At 42.3% G+C, this 25,087-nt stretch overlaps 1 protein-coding gene across 1 annotated transcript in view; it reads left to right on the top strand.

Moving 5' to 3' along the window:
• Positions 1 to 24,856, top strand: part of RAD51B (RAD51 paralog B) — a 391,590-nt gene extending 366,734 nt beyond the window's left edge. The window contains 3 exon segments of the mRNA XM_030452706.1: positions 18,648 to 18,767; positions 22,931 to 23,005; positions 23,573 to 24,856. Of these exon segments, the coding sequence (XP_030308566.1) occupies positions 18,648 to 18,767; positions 22,931 to 23,005; positions 23,573 to 23,619 (242 nt within the window). The 3' untranslated portion in view covers positions 23,620 to 24,856.
• The last annotated feature ends 231 nt before the right edge of the window (positions 24,857 to 25,087 follow it).

Here is a 25,087-nt window from a genome sequence, read left to right as displayed (position 1 = left end):
GAGTTTCAAATCGCAGTAGCTCACACTTAGCTGCTATGGCATTATGGAGTATGGGCACACAACTGCTGCTGTGTGAAAAAGAGAGAGAGAAAGGAAAAATAATTTAAAAAGACACAATGCAAGTGGCTTAGTAGGCCCCTGGTTTCCTTGATGGAATTAGTCCTTCTCCTTATGAATTCCAGGGTTAGATGCTGTAAATGTGATTCACATATTCCTTCCCCTCACCAAAGCAGAAAGATCTGCTGGACACATGTTGGGAGCAGAGCAGGGAAAGATGACGTGACTCAAGAGCCTGGAAGGCTGAAAGGAGTGGATGGGGGAGAGCTCTGCAGACCTTGATCTTTGTAAGATTTACTGCCTTTGCCTCTTGCAAAGATTTTTTTTTTCCTGGAAAATTGCTAGCTTCTAGCAATTAAAAAAAAAAAAAAATTGGCTGGGGCAGTAAACAAGATCTTTGAAGGGGGAAGGAAGCCAAGAGAAAGTCAGGCCCATTAGTCACGCAGCTGCATTTCCTGTCACAAAGGACCCCAGTTGAGTAATCACTCAAAATATGCTTGTTATTTTTTCCTATTTTATTTCAGCTTTCAGCCTGCCAATATCTACTGTAAGAAAAAATTAATACAAGAAAAAAGAAAAAGTCTTCTACCCTCAGAGGGGAAAACAATGTAGAATCAGACACTGATTTACATTATTTTTCTTCTTTCATTTTCATAGCCTAAAAACACTTCAGTCATATGAGAGGAATGTTGGTAGTGCAGAAGGGGTCTGAGGCAGTCCCACTGTTTTCAGGGCGTGCAATTTCAGCAGGAATGTAGGTGTCAAAGTTGCTCATTTACTCTTCCAACTTCTACCATTAATTCACTGTACAACCTCGATTGAGTCCTGTATTAATGTATTTGTAATTTATTATGAAAAGTAAAGATGACAATAGCTTCTGCATAATTATTTTGTCAGGCTTCATTAACGGTGCTTATAAGTAATGCTGAGTCTTGTGATGAAAGCTTTGTAGAAGTATTTGTCTAAAGCAAAATACAGTCAATGCTGAAAAGAAGCAGCAGAACACACAGATTTTAAAAGAACTTATATAAAAAGGTGAAAGTTGGAGCAAGACTATGAAATAGAAGAAGAAAAATCTGGCTGACACTCTCTTGAGGCATTCAAAGAAAAACACAGCCAGTCTGTCATAGGGAACAACCCCCTTTCATAATGTTGGAGGACACCCTGATGGACTATACCACCTCCCTGCTTCTAGGTCTTGGATGATAAGATGCTGTCTCAGGTTGATCTGGTACCAACTTCAAAACCAAGCCACAGATACATAACAAAAGTAAAGCTGAAAAAAAAAATCCATTATTCCAAATTGCTGCAAGGAAAATACCTCTTCTATCAACAGAACTCCAAAATACAACCCCCTCCACACCTTTTATTTACTCAAAAGTAATGACTATGGTGACCAGGCCACCTACAGAGAATGGCCATAAGGATGCTTCAGGGCACATAACAGTTTGTAACTTACATTCCTGGTTAGAGTTTCTGACTATATGGCTATGTGAAAATGATTGCAAAGGGATTACAAATTCCTGTTTGGATTGCTGTCTAAGTAGGGAGTAGGTGATTGTAGTTTACGCTACATAATAACATGGCATCAAATACTGCACAAAAAATGAAGTTTACATTTGCTTGTAAGTGACTCATAATGTCATATAATTCTCTAATTTGCACACATTTGATACCACAGATGTGCAGTGTTTTCAAACCACAGCTTATGAGCAGATGTGATTTACACAGCAATGTGAATCACAGCTTCCTATAGCTAGTTAAATGGTGTAAACTCAAATAAATGTGAGATTTATCCCAATTTGGTTTAAGACAGGCTTTGAAAAGCTGTTTACATGTATTTTTGGAAGCAATCCAGAATGATTGTTCATGCATATTTATAGAGAGTGAAAAATAAGAATCTTGTGAGTCATGACTTAAATATGAAAAATTCCACTCCATATTTTCTTTATAAATTGTGTTCATCCTTTGTCTTTCCAAATGAGAGGCAGGGCAAGCTGTGCTCCTCAATGGGCACACAAATGTACAATCTCTGGCTTGTGGTCAGAGCTACTGGGTCACTCCGCTACTGTCACACTTGATGACTTCCACTGCTACACATCCCAGTCTTCTGGATCCCCACATCATATGCAATAGTGATAGTTTTATGTCCCTAAAACTAGCTCTGCCATGATGTGGATTTATAAAGGCTGTTTCTAATTATTACTGATATCTACATAATTTTGAAACTGTGTGTATGAGTGAATGGAAGTTATTTGTTTACAAGATCAACATAAACTTTGTGCATTTCCCCATATGAGTACCACAGTATGCAATAATATTTCCTATACTGGCACTGTAGGGATGTATTAGTATAAATCACACCAGTATCTGTATTCCTCAGACTGTATAATAAATTATAACCACCAATAGAATTAATTATACCTTACCAGTATTTGTATAGCAAATAGTATTTCTGTGTTTACACATCTGGTTTTCTTAGGCAGTTGCATGGCATTGTAGCCATGGTATCCATCTGTACCAAACCTCTGAACCTTTTATGTACCTGTTCTCTCTCCACAGGTCTGATGCATATTAGTGAAATTATCACTATATAGGTGTGTCACTGAAGTTGTAAGATGAATGACTGACTCAGAATAACCTCAGAAATCCATGACCTCTTGGTTCACCTGCCGAGTGTGAGGGATTATTCTCACTCTTGCACAGATGGGAAGTTGAGTCACAAAGAACCAAAGTTACATGCCCATAAGCACATAGATAGCAACACAGATGGAATCAGAACTCGTGTTGCACGAATCCTCAATCCCTGGGTGCATGAAGTTACTCTCTCCTGTCTTCAGTGGACTGATCATAATTGGTAAAATAGCAAGCAGTTGTTTTTGCAGTGCTATACTTCTGTACTGTGTATGAAGAGACCTAGCAAATAATTACTTACCAAAAAGCTAAATTAAATGGGGAACAGGACAGTTTCTGAGTACACAGACAACTGAATTTATCATTCCTTCTACTAAATTTCTGCATGAATTTGGGCAGTTACTTCACATCCACGTGCTGCCATTTTTCTGATTTAATATATGGATAATAACATACATGGAGGTCCAGGCACAAAAATCACTGTATAGTGCTGCTCCTCTTTTCAGGTAAGAAAATGGGATGAGAGAGAAAAGAGAAGGAACAGGGAGAGTAATAAACTTTTCCCCTTGAGTTGAATGAAGCATGATACAACTCAAAAATCTCATTCTTGAAACAAAAGCAAGCAGTAAGAACATTTTAGTTTTTAGTTGCATGTTGCCAGTGGACATGCTGATGTGAGGCTGTTGTACTAGAGAGAGTGTAGACTTTGTAGTTATGGTTTAGGGGTTCTGTACCCCTTGCCAATCAGAACTGTGCACAGCCCTTTGAGTCAGTCTCAGAGCTGGTTTTCTTTTCCTCTACTTTAGAACTGTAGAACTGGGCTATATTTAGCAAACATGTAACTTCACTTTCAGAACCAAACTGACTATGAAAGGGTTAACCTGACTAATGGCAACATTTTCATAAAATTGAAGGAGGTGGAACTTCAGTCCCAAGTCTTAATAAAATGCAGGTGGTTTATTGTTAGGCTAAAAACTCCTTAAGACTCCAGAAAGCATTTAAAAGCAAGGAAAAAAATGTGCTATTGAATAAGAGACTTGGAAAGGCAGCAGCAGGCCATGCAAGACATTTACAGGGAGTGCAAAATTCACTGGCTAAGGCCTATATTAAAGTTCATGGAGGGAAAACCAAACGTAAGTATTAGATGAACAACACCTCTGACAACATGCATCTGGCCTCCGAGGTATTACACCTGGGATTAACTTTTGACATTCTCCTTTCCACTGTTGTGACTTTTCTGTCTTACCAGCTCCCTGCAGGGTATTTATACTCTCATTTTTCAACCTTTCCATCTTCTTGTTTCCTAGGCTGTTTGGGGACTCACCAGGGTGACAGACAGACACTGCAGTTGCAGTGGACAGACAGCTCCACCATGCTTGCAGCTGCTTTTCTGTCAAGGATGGAACATATTTTTTTTTTTTTAAGGAAAAAACCCAACCCTACGTTAGAACTAGAGAATAAGAAGTTGTAAATAACAACTGTGATCACTGGTTTCTCCTCTTTCACTTCCCCTCCTTTTCCCAAGGAAGCAGAAAATTTTGGGGGGCTTTTTTTTCAGTAAATTGCACGGAGTTTGGGTCACAGAGTTAAGGGATTGGTCTGAACTTTGAGCTTTAACTTCATTTGTCATGTATTTGGAGACTAAAAGTAGCTATGATTTACTAAAGGGAAGTGAAACAGGAAGAATCAGAAAAGTCTGAGTGTATTTATGGTGGCCCAAGGCCTAAGTTAACTGCATTGTCATCCCCATGGGCCTTAACTAGTGTTGCAGAGATGAGCTGGGTATTTTTGGTACCTATATAGTGAAACCAGAAACGAACTGCCATCCATAAAAACTCATTCCCCTGAGAGAAAGTCAAGCATTGATTTCCCTGGCCTTAGCCTTGGTGATATAAGTCAGCACTACTAGAATAGAAGGACAGAAATTGCTCTTTAGAGTACCTGATAGGATGGGAAGCAAAAGAGTAACTGTTGGGTTTCGATGTCAGAGTTTCACAATGCAATTTAGTAGGAAACAGACAAGTGACAGTGAAGATAATTAATCTTGACTGTCATTTAGTTTAGAAGACTGACATGTGAGAAATGAACAGTACTAAGCAAAAAAAATATAAATGACATACAGAAAAGTTTAAGGCAATGAGAAAAAATGAAACTGATGGAGCTGCTAAGCTTACAAACATGAGTACATGCCACCCCGGGTTCACATGGAACAGAGTGGTTAGGACAGCTTGAGTAAGTAATGCAGAAAACCGAAGAACAAAAATCAAAACCCTCCATAATCACAGCAGGAAACCCAAACAAGGTCAAGCTGTGTGCTATCTCTGGACCATTGCACTGAGTCCTTGTTGCAGTCACTGTATTGGGCCACCTGGACCAACAGGTCTGGGATGCAGGCATCAGGCAGACATGGCAGAGGTGAAGGTGGAGGGTGAAGTCTAGATCAACCCTTTCCTTGACACAGCTCTGAAAACAGCCTTTTTTGAATCTTCCAAAACAGATGTATTTTTAAGAAGCACCTTATAAAGATGCAGTGGCAACACAGACTAAAGATTAAGAGAGGGGCAAAGAGTAGAAGTCTTCACTAAGAGTATCTCAGAAATCATTGTGGGACTCTTTATGTTGAACTGAGTGTAGCCGGTAAGGAATGATGAGGCCCTTGAGGAAAACAAGAGAAGCCTCTGCCAGCGTTTGCTAGCTGCTCTCAATTTTTGATCTTCCATGGTCTTCTCCTTTCCTCCTTAGCTTTGTAAGACTGCTTTTCATCCCACTGTACTCTCTTTTGCAGCTGCCAGTTCCTGTTACTAGTGTCAGCAGTTCTCAGTGTTCTCAGACAACCCTGCTGACGTTTGTGCCTTGGTACTTGAGGGAAATAACCCGTGCTTTCTCTTCCCTCCTGAAAAGTTGCTGCAGCTCAAAGCTAGCCCAGCCCCTGCTCAGTACAATACCTGCCCAAATCCAGCATGTCAGACTGCAAAAAGATCAAAGTTAGAAGCATGATTTCTTTATTCTCTCATCAAACTGGCTTTTTTTTTTTTTCCTCCCCAGTCTTAACGATTATTCTTATATTTTCTGATTTATGTGATTTCTGGAAGTCACTGAGAAGTCGTGGGTGGAATTGCAATAAAATAGGTACAGCCAGGCCAAAGTGTTTTCAAATTAACTTGTGCCAACATTGAAATAATAAAGACCATAGTCAGTCTCTGAAAAACTTAGCACAAGTACTTTATGCTAGTACTAAGTAATAGCAATAATCACTAGCATTAGACCCCATGGTTATCCTTGCAGCTGCTGTCAACTCTTCCAAATTACACATAAGCTAGAGGGGTTCTTCTTCTAAACAAACTACTTTCTGTGCTGTAAAACTGTCTTATATTAGATTTAAATAACTGCCTGATAACCTTTTCCTCCTGTTTCTTATTCCTTTGTCTTTGCATGATGAAAGTTTCCCTTCCGAATTTCATTTCCCTCATGTATATTTACTTTAAATGCCTGAAATGAAAACAGAAATCCTTTGCAGCTTTCTTCTGCAGAGAAGAAAATATCCCAATTTAAAAAGAATAATAAATGGGTAAATCATTGCAAAGGATGGCACCAAGACTGAGATTGTGCTAAAGGCACAGAGAAGAGAAAAGATTAATTTCAGATTACTGAAGATCAAAACTTTGGCTAGTATGCTACTCTTCCTCTTGCACCTTAGTGTATTTTAGGAAACAGTTAAGGATATTTTTAACTTTATTCTGCAATTTTTGTAAGTGGAGTGAGGAATTTCTTTCCTAAGTTATTTTTTATTTCTTCTAGCCTAGCGTAAAAGGTTTCATCACTGTACCTTTCACAGGTGATGTATTGCTTTTTTAATGGGAGAGAAATGCCTGAAGTGCTTACGTGCAGAGCAGCAGGACCCAATGGTCTTCATTTCACAACAGGCTAGAAATGGACTTAAAGGGCAAGGGTGCAGTTGCTCCCACCCAAGCCAAGGCTCAGAAGGATAGGTACAAGTGAGTACAAAACTGTTTGCTTTCCCTTTCCCTTACTGTGGGATACTCGCAAACATTTAATTAAAGCCATTGTATGCATTCTTAACCTGGAGATATCTATGGTTCCTTGAAATGATTACACAGGAGCACTGAAGAAAATACAAGGGAATCACTGAAGGAAAATACAAATGAATTAGAAAAGCATAGCAACTGGAGAATACATTTCCCATAATACAACAGTCAAAGGTCATGGGATCACAGATGCTCAGTTGCTCATGCATATCTTCTATTCTCTCCACTTGCATGCTTGCTCTGGGGAGGGCAAAGATTTAATGAGGATGGGGCTAGCTTTAGCAGTTCTCACCCTTCCTCACACCCTACATCTGAAAGAGCACTGAAAGCCTCTTTGAAGTTGGAATAGACACACATTGAACTGTCCCAGTGCACACATACAATCTGGGGTTTTCTCATCAGGTACAAAAGCACAAGGTGACTGTTCTCTTCCGGCTGCTCTCGATGTGAACAAAGCTGTTGAATCAAAGACTTATTGAATTTAGGAGTGGAAAGATGCTCCTCCATTGCATATGCCTTTTCAGTCTGCACTAGCAGGCCTTCTCAAAGTCTCACAGTTTCTATTAGTCAGTTCATGTTTCCTAGCTCCTTAAGAAGAAATTCTGTTGAGACAAAACAGCTCAGTATTTACAGGAAGCTTGGCAGGGTCAAAAAGCGACTGTAAAACCAATCTCTTGTTAAAACACATACAGTATCTGCTCAGATGTAGATACTATTAGAACTCAGCAATCTCTGATTTCCTATGAAGGCCTTGATGGTGATTTCAGAGTCAGATTTGTTAAACATGGTGACATTTTAAGTGTTATCACTTGTCATTAGCAGAGCTAGCTCACTTACACCAAGTCCCACTTAATCTATCCCACTCACTACCCAGAGCTTCTGACCTACTTAGTCACTTCCTGTCTTTGATTTTCTCCTTAAAGCCTCTTTTCTATGTTGGCCTGTGGCTGCCATTTAATTGTAATCAAACTTCCTTGGACTTCCATTACTGTCAAGTACAACTCCTCACACCATAGTACCCATCCTTCTGAGTGCAAGAAAACTGATTTGCAGCCAACAGGCTGCCTCGTCTCTTAACCTCCAAGTTCATCTTTGCTTTGTTTTCCTTCCTGTCTGAGTCACTACTTTCCCCCTTCTGAGACATCTTGCTGTTCTTTCTATTTCCCTCAGTCTGTCTGTGGCTAAGAAGCTGCCGTTCATCTCTTTATAGCAGAGATCTGGTGAGTATTACTGCATGTGCCCAGCTACCACGTGCAGATTTGGAAAAAGATGAACACCAACAAACTGAGTTGGCTGCAGGCTGCTACAGAAAGTCACCTGATTTGATAGCTTTTGTGTCTGACTAGAAATTATGATCTACTCTGTTCCCTTATGCATTTCTTAAGAGATACTTATGCAAAAATACAGCTATTTGGCCAGTGCCTCCCAAACCTAGCATCTCCCCTGTTACTTCAGGGCACCTGTTAACCATACAGATGCTGTAAGGTGGGTACCAGCTTGAGGACTTTCCCAGTTCTCAGGGGCTCACTCATGCTACAGTAATGAGTAATGAGTAAAATGCCTTTGAAATAGATTTCTTCAGCCAGTTTCTTTCTGTGACCAGAATCCAATTTAAGGATGTTAATACACTACCATGGTGACTTGTGCCTGCACAGGGGCACTCCTGAGCTGGTGAGGTCTGTTGTTTTTTAGGCTTCTTTCACAAGCATAAAGAAGGTCAAAGATGTGGCACTATGTTCTTGGAATGTCAGATACAAAGCATTAGATGGCAGTGGCAGTTGTGTGTAGCATGTAGGAGAGGTTTGTTCAGTCTGTCCTTACATATATGCTCTCTCCTGGCTCTTTATTCCAATATATCCAGGCCTGCTTTTCGTTCTTCCTCCTCCATCAGCACCCATAGTCTTTTGGGTTTTGTTGTTGTTGTTAACATATGGAGGTTATATGATCTACCACTGAGTGCAGCCTTGTCCTCTTGCTTAGCAGAAAATACCATAGGTTTTGGAAGGAGGAATTAGCTACAGGCCGTTCTCATTAAGCCTCTCCTTCAACTTATCTCAGCTCAAATTGTATTTTTGAACTGCAGTCACTGTGCAGCATTGTGAGCTGAAAACAACCACTTGAGCCCTTTCCAGCCAGGCTTTGAGTGACCCTGATAGTAGGCATGGAGGAGAGATAAGCAGTGCATTGAAGCTGAAGTATCACTGTAGCTGAGGGCAGGGAGTGAATGGGAACCCTCCCTCTGGCACTGCCTGGCTCTGGGCGAGGGGAGAGGAAGGGGCCAGGCAGCTCGGGTTCACACGTGCCTGGGGAGCCAGCGGCCTCTCAGCTGATGACAGATTAGTCTCAGGGCCTGGTTAGTGGGAAGATTGTGATTAGGCCTCAGCAGCATCTGTCTCAGGCTAACTAAAGGAATTACTGCTGCAGGCTGTGATTTTCTCAGCAAACTGTAATTATACCAGGGACCTCATTCCGGCAGTTTTTCTCAGCAACTTGAGTGCAAAAAAAAAAAAAAAGAAACCCCCCCCAAAAAAACCCACCCCCCAAAAAAAAAAAAACCAACAAAAAACTGTGAAAGAAGCAGGAAAGTGATACCTCTTTGTTTTAGTTCAGCTCATTCCAATTATTTTCTTTCAGTTTCTTAGATTCGTATGAATCACAGGCTGGTTTTTTCCAAAGGTCAGTGCCAAAGTTTAACTTTTTGAAGCTGTCCTCCCATCTACCTGAAGCTGATAAGACACATTCTCTCCATGCACTTATGCCTAATGGCATCTTCAATGAATTTCCTGGCATATGCAGAAGGTACCACACCAGCCTCTGCCCTGGCAATGCCCCTTGCCTCCTCCCAGGGGAGCAGCAATGTGGGGTGCTGGATCAAGACTGTTCCCAGGACACCCCTGGGAAGGTCTGGCTTGGGCAGAAGTGTGAGATACTGGAGACTGGGCAGGGTGAGTTTGAACCTTACTGCCAAAAGTCCTGTCTAAATAAGATTTAAAGGTTTGAGCTTAAAAAGTGTTAGACTGTGTATAGTAACTCTCTGTTTTAAAAGATGTAGAAAAGGCTGTGCAAGTTTGAACTGCCAATAACACCTGGTAAGTTTTGCCAAAATAACAATGTCAAAAAAGAGCAAGATTGTTTGCAGTATTTCTCTACCAGAAAAAAGTTGGTGTTTTTTGTGCAGTTATAATTCCGTAGAAATACATTTCCATTAGTGTTTGTTCAGAATATAAGAAGAAGTAGATTTTTTTTTTTTCCAATTTAAGTCTAGGAGATGAGAAATATCTAAGAGTAGAGTTTGCCAACATAGCTCTATGATCGAATACTTAAAATTTAGACAAGCTCAAAATTACTCAAATAAATCTATGTGCTCCTTTCTTAGGTTTTCTCAGGGCTTTAATGTGACTGCTTAGTATACTTTAAAGGTAAGTGTCTTGTCTATGTTAAACAATTTTACATCAATGCTACACTCATCTAGAAGAAAACACAATTGTTCTTTACCCACATGTCTGCCCTCCATCCCACAGGGTGTCTGGCAGCACAGCCAGGGATGAGAATGTGGCAGCAGGAACCCAACCCTTGGGGCTGAAAGCACTGGGAGGCAGTATGTTGGCAAGGAGATCCCTGTCTGCAGAGCCAACTCTCTGCAGATACTGGTGGGAAAGACACACATCTGGAGTTGTCTGGAATTGGCACAAATTGCTGTGGACAAAGAGGAGAGAAAAGAAGGGTTAGAAGGAAAGTGGAAAGAACGCTTCTTACACTTTTTGCTTTCTTTTCCATCTGTTTGTGCGATGTTACTGTGAGCTATTAAACAGCTGCAGTGCTCTGCCCCAGAAGGGACTGTGTTTCAGTAGAGATGAAGAATGATTCCCACAGCTAAACACTTTGAGAACACCCTAGAATGAAAGGGGTCATAGGAATAATGTTTCTCTTATTGGCTGTTATGCCAGATACACTTGGGACTGCAGCACCTGGGGCAGCAGCCAGAGACACTATTCTGGCTCCTCAGACCTGAAGCCCCTGGCAGGCAGTGGGCACTGCTGGGTACTTCTGACTCATCCTTTTTGAAGGTCCTTCATGCCTTTTGCTTTCCAGGCAGAACCTCCCAGCTCTCTTGTGCTGGTTCCAAAATTCAAGGAGAGCAGATGACTCAAGCAAAAGGTGTCTGCAGACTATGAGAGTCTGTAGCTCGAGGAGATAAGGGCAGTGGAGGAGGACCAGGAGAAGGAGGAGTGGGAGTATTGCTGTTGCCAAGGACTGAGCAAAGGAACTTTTTCTTTGCAACCATTCAGAGGCTCAGCTATTTCCTGCATTGTTCCTGCAGTCAGCATGCTCCACCTGCTTTTACTTAACCACTTCCTGTTTATGGCTCCCAAAAACTTGCTGGTAAAATCACTACTTTGCCACTAGATCAGTTTTTTACAGTCCATTTTGGGCAGGCTTCATTAATTGTTTTTTTCTCCTTGGTACACAGAAGTTTCAGGTTGAGAATCTGTGTGTGTGTGTCTGTGCAGTCAGTAGTTGCGTCAGGAAAGTATGTGCTTGCTCAGTAGTTCTGTCTCTGCATGCCTCGTTTTTCTTCTCCTAGAGCTTGCTGTTTTTTGCAAACTTGAGCAGAGAAACAAGCAGTATTATGTTCTCTTTCTATAGAATAGAGAGTTCCAAATATTTAGAGAAAAGACTCTTCCTGTCATGTTGAAGCGTATGAGAGCTCTCCCGCAAACAAAGGATTTATTCCCTGGATAGCTTGCCCAAACTTCAGATTATTTTCTAGCTTTGAAAACAGTGAAGCTCTTTCTTCTAGTTCACTGTTCTGTTTCTCAGATGCAAAAGGCAAAGTGTGAGGAGCAGGAAGGATCAACCAAAGAAAAATAAATCTCTTTCTTACAATGTAGATGGTTCTCACAAGTCCTCATCTCACACTTAGTCATGTAGTGTCTTGTAGAAATCACTAGAAAAGCCTGGACACTTCAAGTCTACTATCCTTAGCCATACTACAGATAACACTACTAAAATAAAAATTGTCACTACTTTTGCTCTTTGTTTACTTTTTGTATTTCTCTTCTAGAGCTGTGAAAATAGATTCTTCAGTTTCCTCCCTGGTTCTCATGCTCTCGCACAGCACTGCAATGTTTGGGTTGCGGTGAGGACTGCAGGGGAATGTTCCCTTCTTAAAATAAATCATGGAAACATTTCTGTTGGAATAAGGGCTCATAGAAGTTTATTTTTTTTTTAGGAAGAAGAATGTTGGGCCAACTTTGACCTGACACCGTATCCCTTTAAAGGGAACAGACTTGTGATGCATGTCAGCGTATATATACTGAGGTGTATTTATGCATGTGTCTATATATGTGAGTGTATATACACACACACACACTCCAGTATCCATGCCAGTTTTATTGGTATAACTGAGCACTGAAATCATCCTCTAAGAATGCTGGACATCTTGGCCCTGTCTCCATCAGATAGATTTGCAAATTCTTTAACTATCCCTATTGCAAGTGCATGGAAGCCAGGGTGCCAGTCCACTGACTTAGATGAGATGCACCAGCACTGTCACTGAGCTGTTTCACACTTCAGTAATTATGGCTCATACTCACACATGTTTTTGAATATTTTAAGAGTGCTATATCCCGCATTCCAACTGTGACTTAAATATGCAGAGGCAAAACTTCTCTATGGGCTAGGAGGTATGGTCTGAGCATTGCTGGTGTCCAGGCAGCTGTCTGCTCTAGGCACAGCACAGTCCTGCTTAGATCAGTGTTTGCTGAAATGTCACACAGCTGAAGTGTCCTTCAAGCTGTCTGTGAGCAGCTTTTGAACTTTCTTTTTAATCAGGAAAAGGAAGCAGTTGTTTTCGGCAGAGAATTATCTCTCATATTGGCCCGAGTATGTCAAATGGTTACTTTGGTTCCCATCCAGCCCAATTCATTCAATAGTTTGTCATCGGTGGCATTTGCCCAGGGTGAGTCACACCCATCGAGGCGATGATCTGAGACAGCCTTCAAATCTTTTTAATCTTCATTTTACAGGGTAGAGCCCTGGTAAATTCATGACCATATTGTACCATACAGCTCTTCCTATGGCAGCTTCTTTTCTTCTAACCAGCGTTCAGCCCAAGAGGCAGCTACTTCCAAAAGAGCCTCTATGGTTCAGTGTCTGTCTTTGTTTTCCAGATGTTCCTTTCACCACAAGCCTTTCCAATTACGCTGCAAATTTGGGTGCACTCAAGATATTTTTGCCTCACTTCTCCACCCCCCAAAAAAATGGAGGACATCTGAGCTAGATGGAAATGTAGCAAGACTGAGACCCTCAGGGAAAATGGCAGGGAGGTGTAGAAAACCACGCAGGACTCTTTCCAGGAAACGAGCGGAAGGTTCATCACATGAGTCACTGAAACCTTAGATGACTAAATTCTTGAAGAATAAACTGTCAGGAATACAATACTGAACAGTACAGTTGCAGGGAGAGAAGAAAACTTCTTGAATAGCTCTCTTTGGTTTTTTTATTCGTGATTCATCACTGAGGGAATTGCTGTGGCCAGGGAGCAGGGCAGCAGCCTGCAGAGCCAGCCCTCCTGCACAGAGGCAGCAGGTGAGGGGTGCTGGGGTGCATAGCCCCACTGCTCCAACCTCCACCACACCAGCCAGAGGGGCTGAGACAGGACAGGGAGTACTCTGTGGCCATCCTGCCCAAGTGAATAAAGTGAAAGAGGGTCAGTAGTGCACATACACCATCTGAATCAATTCACCTCTTTTTTTTTCTCAGTTTACCAGCAGGTATGAGACCAAGAGGAAATGAAGGCATTAAAACTCTAATTCTAAGCTCCTTTTAAAAATTTTATTCCTCTGCCTGCTCCAACCAGTAAACCAAGTTGTATCAATAAAATCAGCCAAAAGCTCTGAAATTGGATTTCAGAGACACTCTTAAGGTTTTAAGTGCCAATAACAACAGAAGCAGTTAGACTCCCTCCACAGCTACCTCCAGAGGAGCTGAACCAGCATTAGCAGCTTTAGAAAATGTTTGCAGTAGTATCTGAATGTGGAGAAACCCCAATGTTTCAGGACGCTGCTGCCAGTTCCCATTTTAGTGACTTTGTTTGACCCAGAGCATTTAGTGTTTCAGCATGAGTTCTGTGTCTCATAATGCCATTTACGTAATGATCACTCATTTGGTTCCCATCAATATCATGGTATTTCTTCTGCAAACCACTGCTTGTAAAAATCAAGCCACCCAGTTTTTCATTAGATTGTAATACAGGAAATTAATAGTCTGTCTGTAGGATACACACTGTAATTCTCAAATGGGCTTTTTTTCCCTCTTGGGCATGCAAAGTTCAGATCTCAGAAGTAGGAATGTCAAAGATCTGTTAAAGACTGCTGAATCTATTTCCTGCAAAAACACAGTGCAGTTAGACTCCAGTAGAAGTTCCTCAGACACTATGTTGATCAAAAGAGAGCCTATAGCTCTTTATAGTCAGAATGGCAAGAATCCTCTTAAAATTGCAGAACTGGTAAGTGTAGCTCTTGCAGGTCATCCCAGTGCCACTACTTTTCAAGTGCAGAATGGTTCCTAGCATTAGATAGACAAACACTGTGAAGAATTCAGTTTCAAATGTGTCAAACAATGGGGGTTTCACTGCTTCCTGTGGGAGCCTGTTCTGCAGCCTAACTCGTTTCACCATCTGGAGTTTTTTCCTGAGTGTCAGCTTGCCTGTAAATTTATTGAAATTGTGAACTATTTCTTTTTAAAAGTGGCTTGCCAAATGTTTGTTGTGTGAAATTAATGTTACATGGTGCTTTTTTATTTTTTATGGGGCCCAAAAAAACCCTGAGAGACTGATGACTTTTTCTCTTTGCTTTTTCTTCCTCAGAAATAATAATAATAATAATTAATAGTGTATTACTGCTTTTCTAGCCATTCATCCCAGCAATTTACAAGGAAGGTGAACATTGTTGTACTCTTTTTAGAGATGGAAAAAACTTAAGCACAGAGCAGGAAACAACTTGCCCAGGATCATTCAATGAGCCTTTGGCAAGACTTGGATTTTTAACCAGGTCTCTACAATAGTGCCCTACTTCTCTCTCTCTCTCTCTTTTTTTTTTTTTTTTTTTTTTTTTTTTTTTTTTTTTTTTTTTTTTTTGCAGTCCAATCCAGTTTCCTTTGGCTTTGTTGAAGTACCTAGGAAGGACAAGCTTTCCATGAACTTTATTCAGAATTGTCATATTGTAACTCAAAGGTCAGCTTGTTGAATATTTAACAGCTACTACTATGTTTCCCATGTGTTGGTTAATCAGCCTAATTAAGTAATCATAAATAAAACCAGCAACAAAGCATTTTAATAGGCTGATTCAGTCCCTAGGACCTCCAAACTGAATTTCCTTCAGCTAGCCTGTGTTTTCCCAGTTGCAGATTATCCACTATGAACACAGTATGTATCAAGCACACTCTTATCAGTGCACTGCAGGGAGATTTCCTTCCTCCTCAGTACCACCATGCTTGCTTCACCTGTTGTGTTTCCTTTAGCTGTGGTTTTTGGTGAGCATGTTTCTCAGAATTTGAGTAGTTGCTAAATTATAAATCTTTCAATTTATAGCAATAACACAACAGTCCATACAGCATGGTGCCCTGGGCAGAGAGCAGTGCCCAGCCTGGCACTGAACACTCTCAGCTGGGTCTTTGCAGCACAGAGCTCTCTGTGGGCTGCTAGAAGGCTGCCTGCTCCTCTTGCTTTCCTGAAAGCTTCTGCCTTTCTGGTCTGTCATTGCAGTGGATATCTTTACTGGGACTAGATCTGCCTGGGCACATGGGAGGATGAGTTCTGTTCCTCACCTCCCCATGAGCATGGACAGGGCAGACAGCCACAGCTGTGTGCTTGCAGCCTCATCTGCAGGGATCTTGTAGCAGCCTGACACCGACCCAACACTATTCTGACAGCACCCACCGTGGGCAAGGTGCAGCACTCTGTGTGCATCAGGAAATGTTAAGCTAAAGCTCTGGTATGCCAGAGTATATACACACTTAGATGTCCTGACTGCCAACCACTTTCAAAGTATGCCAGTAAGTCAAGCCCTTACCATGAGTTACTTCCCGCCACTGCTCATCCATGCCTCCTTAATTTTATTCCAAATATCAATGAGCCAGAGTCTGAGGGTTTACCAAAAGCTGCAAGACTGCAGCAGGTCACTAAGCACATTGTCTTTACTTTCAGATTGAGTTTGAGAAATTACCAGTGGTGTTATGCTTATGCCTCCTGGCCATATGAACAGAGGAAGCTAAGAAACAACAATAGATTACATAATGCAGGGAAATCCCCCTCAAACTGCTCCCAGACAATCTCAAACTGAAGTTGATTTGCATGCACACACTACAAATAACTTTGCAATGGCTTCTAGCCCCATGAAAGAGTTATGTGTGCTTGCCTATAATCATTTAGGCCAGTTCCACCAGTTGAATCACTCAGAGAAAATAGGACTGAATAAGGACTGAAAAGCCTTTATAAAAATCTAAGGAGTTCTCTGTAGCCTCAGCCTACTTCAGGTAAGGATACAACTGGGTAATGCTATTCCACACAAAATCAATGGGAAATGTTCAATGCCTGTTAGTAAAAACCAGTTACTCTGGAAAATCTGTGGTAAAAAGCTATGCTAACCTTTATCATTCACATTTATGAGTGCCAGGTATCATTCTTCAGCTAAACTTGCAACTAAACTTCCTATACAACCCCTGTTTGGTAGAACATGGACCTTACTGAAAGTCAGATAAAAGCTCTCATATCCTGCAGTTGAAGCCAATGGACAGCTGCTTTACAAAATCTGAGACAGTGGTCTTGCACAGACTCCCAAAATTCCTGTGTTTTTTTTAAATCAAGATGGTTTAACAGAAACAAACAAGTGAGCAAAAAAGAGATAGCATACTGAAAAATTATAATTACCAGGTTATCTCCAGCTCAAAAATGTAGTTGGCTAATATGTCTCTACAACAATCTTTTCCATTATCTTTGATGCACTAAGAATGACAATGTTTATAAGACCATGACATCATGACTATAGAATGTCTGAATTCTTCTTGAAGACAGACTGTATTTTCTGTTCCCTTCCTGAAAGAGTGGGCTTTTGGGGTCTAGGATGGGCGGATGGGTAGGTGGGTGGTTTCTTTAATAGCATGAGAATATAGTTTGCAAAAGCTCACTAAGATCTATTTCTTTGGAAAGAATTTGCCCACCTTCTCCCTTTCCTATTTTTCTGATGGAATAAGTTCTCACATAGATTTCCTGCCAGCCTGCTCCCAAAGCTGCAGAGTACAGGCAACTGCACTGATTCCTTAGGCTCTCCCAGTAAATCACAGAAGCATATTCTGTACATTTTCTGGGTTGTCGAGCCAGCTCTACATTGAAATTAGGTATATCTGGCTCAGGATACAATTTTAAAGAATGCTGGAGATGCAGTACAGAGCACAGCTGTTTTAAACAGTCTTAGAGGTGATTCTGTCAGTATAGAATGTTTCTCTTGAGGAATTCAACAAAGGTGTATTGGCAAAAGTAGTGTTTGTTTTACCTTCATTAGGGTTACCATCATTGTCATAGGACAGCTGTATAAAAACCTCTTTTCTAGTGTAGTTGCTTTCCATACAGTCAACACACAGTGCTAGAGAGGAGGAAAATTGAGACACAGCTTCCCTTGACAACCTGTGTAAGCCTTGTGTTTCTTCTACAGTTCACTTCTGCTAATATTAATAATGTCATGGCCTGTTGCAGCCTTTCACCCTCTTTTCATCTTGATTGACTGACTTTCTTCAGAACTTTGATGGAGAACAGTAGGAATCAGCCCAGCTATGAACGGGCTGTTCTGCAGAGTCCTTCAGGCATCTGAGGTCTCCTGTGCTATGATGGAGCTGGTCTCAAGGGGACAGCTGCAGAGATCAGAAGAGGAGAACTACATATCTGAATAGGCCTGGGACACCTTGCAACACAGTTAATAGCAGCAAACATGAGGACATGACATAATCTGACTGATGCTTCATTAGTACCTTGGATATTTTCATCCTAATAACTGGATCTGTTTCTTCAGTTCCTGTTCTTTTCATCAGCTTGCAGGTTGATTGGGAAGGCTTTCATTTTGCTTCTTGATACCTCCTCTTACAAACAACAGTCCATTTTCTACATAAGGTGTCTAACCACAGTAATATAATATCCTGTATTTACCCAGTAACTTCATTATAAAGCACTTTACAGCCTGGCACTGACATGGGACTAAAATTAGAAGAGAAGCAACTACTAATGGTTAGGATGCAGGCTCTGCTCTCAGCCTAGGTATTAGGAAAGCATATAGGATGGAGCCATAATATTTTCTCTAAATTCAAGGTAATTTGCTAATAGTTGGAAAATATAATGGTATAAGCTCTGCTGTTTAACTCTAGGACTTGTGACTGAATTGTAGAAAATAAGCTGTAGTAGAGAATGACAGTGCCACTGCACATCCCATTCTCTGTTCATAGCCACTGGCTACCAAAAAAAAACAACCCAGTTGTATTGGAAAATTAATTTGATGCAAAGGTCCTTAGCAAGTATACACTGGCCTTCAGAGAGCTCTGCTGAGGGGTGGTAGAGGGGCCTGGACTAGTCTAAGGATTGGCTCCAGATCACAAGAGTAGCATCAGAAACTTTGCCTGCCAGAATGAGAAGGAGTCTGAACACTGGTAACTAGGACAACAGAAGCAGAAGGAGGATCATTACATATAAGTCAATCCATTTTCAGCAAGCCTGTGGAATCAGTTCACATTGAACTAATTACCTTGATTTGTTTTGTGGATTAAACAGATTTCTGAGCAGTTGTTCACTGGAGGAGATGGTAACTTTATGATCTCGTTCTGACACGTTGGCATTGAGTTATCTGTCTTTACTGTGTGTTTCAGATGGAAAGGATGAAACAAATTTAACCTGGGAAGGAACCAATCCTGCCCTGCAGACCATACGAGTGAGGAACACTGTCTTGAAAGATACTTTACTTGATGCTGCTTTACCCAGCACTATTGGTGAGACTCCAAGCAATACATCAGACCCACAGAAAGGACAAATGAAACCTCCACTATGAAAGGAATGAATGACAATATTGCTTTTAAAAATCCAGGAGATAGTGAGCATTCTTCTTCTTGTGTCTCTTTAAAGACTGACTGTAAAACCAAGTGCTGTTCTTTGTTTGTGTGGAGCCGTACTTAATTCTGAACTTAGGAAAATCCTGTATTGTGTTCAGGTTAGTTTAAGTGACATAGTAATAAAAGCCTCTGAACAGCACACGTGGTACTGAAGAACTGTCAGCCACATGTGCCTTCCTATTTTATCCCCATCACCTCACCAATCAGGAGAGATCAACAGTGAAACACATGACATGGGGTGGTGTCCACAGCCATATTTCACCACATAGTGAAATGTTTGCTTTGGCCTTTTAAGATACATGATACACCCACTCATTGGCTTGATTAAGAAGCAGTAGTTCAGAGAGCTCTTATTCTTGTAACTCACTTATAAAAATCAGATCTGATGTAACAGAGGTGCTAATAGCCAGGCTCTGACAGCTTGGAGTGGAAGGAGAACAGGTAGCAATCCAAAAGGTGGGAAGATCAGTGTGTATTACAGCTGCTTAGCTTACTGTGTCTTCAAAGCACTTTTAAAGTATTCACAGTGTGACTGCAAACCAGAGAACAACCTACTCACCTTACAGACTTGGAAAATGTACGAGTTGCTTAAGCCTGCTGAAGTGATTGCTGGCTGTGTGGTGATCAGGATCAGGTTGTTCCCAGCTCTCAAGCCTAAGGGAAAGCCATGGGTTCAGTAAGTGGCAATGCAGAGTCACCATCAGCCCAAGAAGCAGTTTCTGTCCTCTGCAGTCACAGGGGAAGCCTTCTGAGCAACCTCTTAAAAGCAGAGTAACCTACACAGAAATATGGGAGGTCTGGAGGACTGCCCAAGTGGCTGTAGGTAACCCAGCAAGGAAATCAGCTGCAGTTGGGCCACCTGAAGTAGTGAGGTGAGCAGTTTGCCACCAGCAGGTTGCCTGCTGTTTGCTAGGCTTTGGGTAATGAGGGAGTTCCTGGGGACAGCATGACCCCCATTAAACTGAGGCAGTGCAAGAGACTGAGAAGCTGACGTGATGTGGAAGCTGATGATTCGTCACTCCCAGACACCAAAAGGAATGGCATGGAGAAGGCTGCTCTGCAGCTATCTACTTACATGCCCACTCACCCAGCTTTGGGCTCTCCTTTAACAAGGAAGGTCCCATCACAACAAGAAAACCATTTCAGTAAGCTGCCTTCAAAAGCCAGTGTGTTTCACCTTGGGGAAGAGCAGTTCTCCAGCTTTGGTGTTACCAGTTTTGTGCTTTGAAGAGCTCTTTGTAAATTATCATCTTAATTTTGTTTTAACTGAAGTTTAGATTTTCTTCAAACCCTGCTGAACTTGCTGGTAGCCATTTTTTCTGGGTAGCTTGCAAATACTTGGTAGAGCACTCAGAAGTGTTTTTGCTCTTACAGTCACATGCCTGGTTCCAAGACCTTTCAGAAACACAAAAGGCTGAAGGCAGGAAAAGTTCCACTGAGATGCATTCAAGTCTCTAGGGAGTAACTGTGCTCTCTTTGGACTAAAATTTCTCATTGCTGCCTCTCTCTGTTTTTTTTTGTTTGTTTCTTTTTTTTTTTAACAAACAAACAAAAAAACAAACAGGGAAAGATAGAGAAGGGAAGCTGGAGGGTAGGCTTCTTTATTATTATAAACACCAAAATGCAAGCACTGTTTCCCTCATTTCTCTCATATTACAGGACCATTGTGGCTGGAGAGGGAGATAAGCTTTTCAATGCTCTCTGCACTACCTGGGAAATTTCCATTCAAATTCTAAAATGTTTTTCCTCTCAGCCCCTTGAAGCAAGTACTAAATACAGTTTAAAGACAGGACTAATGAGACTATAAAAGTTCTGCCTCTCCTAAGGTCTCATGGGCAGCATGGCAAGAGGACATGGGTCTCCGAGTTCCAGCTCTCTGCCTTACACCCCAGGCAGCACACATTCCCTCCCTTTTCAGGCTTGCTGTACTTCCCCATCTGGGATACTGTGAAAACATGCTGGCATCACACCTTGAGATAACCTTGTTTTTTCCTCCTTGGAACAGAGGGACTACTCACAGCTGATGTCCCATGGGATTAAGATGTTGAAAAATTGAGAAAGGGATGGGAAGAGGAGTAGGAAAAGCAGGGGTGGAGAGTAGCAAGTCACTGCTCTGTCTCAGGTATATTCTGCCTCTTCTGCTGCCAGTGGAGTTGGGGTACTATCAGTAGCAACCCCAAACATTTTTGTATGTGCTTCCATGTAATATTCAGGCAGGACTGTGGTAAAAATGCTATAATCAAGAAAGAACTTGACTGACAAGAAAATTAGACAGATGAGCCATTAAGTCACTCTTGTATTGAATATATGGGATTTCATTATCCTTCTGTCTGTGGTTTGCATGTCTTACTGCTTCTTGTCATCAGAATTCTGTAACTACTGCTGCAGCCTTCTCTTTCACCTCTTCAGAAGAGAGGGATAATCCGTTAGCCAATTCCTCTCCAGTGGTATGAGTCAGGTTTTTACTTGGGGGATTAACAGTCAGTTGAAGAAAGCTTTTTTTGCAGGAGAGCTGGGCACAAAGCAGTGTGCACGTGAGTCATGAAGTGAAAGAGAAGGAAACAAATCTATAGATTTAAAGGTTTGTGAATGGTTTCTCTTCCCTTAGTTTCCCTTGTCCACACTGATCAATAACCAGATGTGTAAAAGCTGGAAATGTACTGACAGCGGCTGCCGTGAGCAGGACTGAGAGCTTCTCCCACTATGCAAACATCTCTGAACTCAGTCAGCCCCTAAAGCCATCTCAGTGGGTCCCAGCTATTGCAGTCCTTGTAGGTGAGAGATTCTGGGAGAAAAACCATACCTCCTGTCCCTGCTGTGACCTCTGTGGTGTACCCCAGCACTGATGCCTTTGGGCCCTTCAAGCTGGTGCCTTCTGTGACAAAGCCCCAGCGCTGCTCCTTGGTGTGCTTCTTCTGCAGCACCATTCCCTGCAGAGGATCCAGACTGACTGCAAATGCTGTGCACAGTGCTCATTTCATTCCCTGCTGAAAGGCAGCCAGGCCTGAGGTGGGACATGGCAAGTGCTTGACTGTGCCTGGCAACTCCACACAGCTGCTGAAAACAAGGGGGAAAGAAAGCAGCCTGCAAATGCAGGGGAATTTTCACATAGGCAGGATGTAATTAGCAGAGCTGGTATTTTGCCAGGAGGCTGGGGTTAAAATTCTGGCTTGCAGGTAACACACTGGGATCTTTCATCATTCAAATGGTCAGAATCTCCCATTTCCATCTTACCTGGAAGATGTTAGAAGACCATTCCCTAATTAATGTTCCTGGGCAGCTCTCAAACATCTGACACAAAGGAAAAAGTGTCTAATGGTGCTGCACCTGCAGTGCTTCTCTGCCAGCAACCATGAGCATGCACCATGAGCAGCAGCTGAAAGGGTCACATCCTGACAGGTCTGTGGCTGTGTTGTGGTAAAACGTGCCGTGCCACAGCTGCCTCCATGCCTTGGGGTTCACTTCACCCTCAACTCTCATTGCTCAGTTTTCAGGCCTCCCAACCCCCACCAAATGGAAAGAAAATAAAAATTAAAATAGTTTTAAAAATAAATAAAAAATTAAAAAAAAAAAAACAAACCCAAAAAAAGCAGCCTCTCAGACATAAACCACAGGAGAGTGAATATTACCATAAGGTGCTGCTTCAGCCTAATTCCCTGCCACTTGAAATAGTACCAAATCAGTATCAGACAACAGAGAATTAGATGAAGCACTTCTCCCTGGTACAGATGAGTGAGCTTTTCCAACTGATCTTGCTGATATTTACACAGAGTGTTAAGAGCTTGTGCCTCCTCTTTCCTTCCAGAAGAGAAATCACATTTGAAGCAGCAAAACATTTCTTTTCCCCCCTTCATGTTCTCACTTTCCATATAAGCAATCTTTGTGTTTACTACGAGGATGTTGAATGTCCACAAAAGGTCAAGGAAGTCACTCATGAACCGTCTGTGTGGAAAGTCCACACAGCATTTCTACCACGATGTGGTCCACAGCCTGAAATACAAATAATTGCAAACCTTTAACCCCTCGTTCTGTCTGACCTGCAGACTGCCTGACTTCCTCCCTGCGGTGCTGTGTGTGCAAGCAAAACAAGAGGTGTTCCTGCCATAATCTCTGCATCAGTAAGTCATAAAAAAGGATCCCTCCCATGTCTGCTAGGGCTCCTAGTATCAGCTTTTGGTTTGTTTGGGTTTTTTGTATGCCCAGGCTGCCATGCAAGTCCCCCTTCTTTGTCAAGTGTTGCTTAAGAGAACCACTGATAAAACTTGCTGGGAGCACCTCTGTCAGTGGGATACCAAACCTGCAGACTGAGTCGAGTGGCAAAGTGAGCTGGAGAAAGTACAGGGCAGCTGCAGGCAACAGGAAATCCAGCACTAATAAATAAAATGTTCTTACAGCCAGAAAGAGGAAATAAACAAGCAGCCGCACAAACTGAGAGGACAGAGGGAGGAACACAGCATAACTGTGGCACGGGAATCACTGCGTTACAGTGAGCTTATTTTCACTGAATGTTGCCCCAGTTTGTTATGTGCTCAGACTGCAAAAAAAAAGTGGGGGGAGTGGGAAGACTGCTCAAAGAGAGGGTCTCTATCAGAAGTTGTCAACAACCACTGCAATTAAGGAAGCAGCCAGAGCACACACAACCTGAGCTGCCGCCAAAGTGAAATGAAAGCATTTTTTGTTTGCAGCCATAACCCCTGAGGATAATAAAAGATCATTCCACCGTGCCAAGTGACGAGCTTCAAGGACACCATCTCTAGATGGCAAATGCCCTGCTCCCATATTTCCAAAACTACATGCCGTGGGGAGGCACCAAATTACTCTCCCTACGTGGTGCCCACACACCCTGTCTGGCTGCAGCTGCTGCCTGGGGAGGTGAGCCAGACACCAGGCTGGTGACCCCCAGCCACTGCAGTAACAGTGGAGGTGGCACTGCTTGAGCTCTGCCCCTGAGCTGATGAGCTGTTGTGGCACTGCCTGGTCCAGACTGCTGAATCAGCAGGTTTTCCCCCTCACATTCAGCTGTGGGTGCCCCACAGCCGCACGCTGTTGCCACCAACAGTTGGAGCTGCCTCATTCCTAAGAGTTGCACCCCACAGGGCTCTCCACCCGAGGGCAGTTGCCTTTAGGAGGATCCTTGGTGCTTTGTGCATGGCATGTCAGAACTGTGCTACCCTTGCTGCTGGTAGCATCGTTCACCTGGAAAGGCCAGGTGGGCTGTGACACTGGGGGGTGGGTGCTGGGGGGCCAGCTTGGATCTTCTCAACCGTGGGACAGTACTGTGAGGCTTTCCCTGCTGTCTGTCGAGTCCTGTGTGCAGGTTCAGTGAAGGGGAAAAAAGTCATTCACAAACTGCATATCTATTGCTGAATTTATTCACGGAGTGGCAGTCGCCTTTCATCCTCCCCCCTGAGCCCTGTGTGCATTGCTGGCATTCTCTCCCAATCCCATATAATAATTCCCAGGTCTCCACAAGCCACTGCCTGCCAATGGAGCCCACCGTCACTGGACCTCCAGCCCAGTCACATGAAAAGTTACATGCAAAGGTTTAATGCTTTCTCCTGACCCCAGCCCCCATTCCTGTGAATCCCCTGCAGTGTTTTCCTGATCAGGTGCCAAGGAAGCTTTGCACTGGGCAGAGTGCTAAGAAAGTGGTTTTTTAGCTCCGATGTTTCCAGAGTCTTTGAGCTCTCTCCTAAGCCTCAAGTACAAGCTGTGGAGCCAGATGAGTGTGTCAGAAGGCTGACTTTTACACCAGAAGAAAAAAACAGAACTGCTGCTTTCCAACCAAGCCCATATCCCATATTGTTGTTGCCCCACTTTCTCTAGCCCAGCCACCAGCTTAATGGTTAATGGGTTCAGCAGGGTATGGAAATCACATCTTTGAGCTTGTGTACAGGGTACACAGCTGTGATCCAGTCTAATGGATCAACTTCACTGGACATTGTCAATGTTTGTTATTAAGGAACCAAGAGGAATATGCAATCCCTTCCCTAAACCCTTTCATTACCAAATTCTAGCTGATGATAGTGCAAGTAGTTAAATCACACAACCTGTGAAAGTGACAAATATTTTTCTTCTGCACTCCTCCTACCTATGAGACATCAACACAAACACATGTTCTTGGCGAATCTCACATGGAAGTGATATTTTTTATTAAATACAGATTAAAAGCAGAAATGTTCAAAAGCTGTTTCTGATAC

Source organism: Calypte anna, chromosome 5A, assembly GCF_003957555.1.
Source record: "Calypte anna isolate BGI_N300 chromosome 5A, bCalAnn1_v1.p, whole genome shotgun sequence".
NCBI classification, from domain to species: domain Eukaryota; kingdom Metazoa; phylum Chordata; class Aves; order Apodiformes; family Trochilidae; genus Calypte; species Calypte anna.
This window is presented reverse-complemented; position numbering and strand designations above follow the sequence as displayed.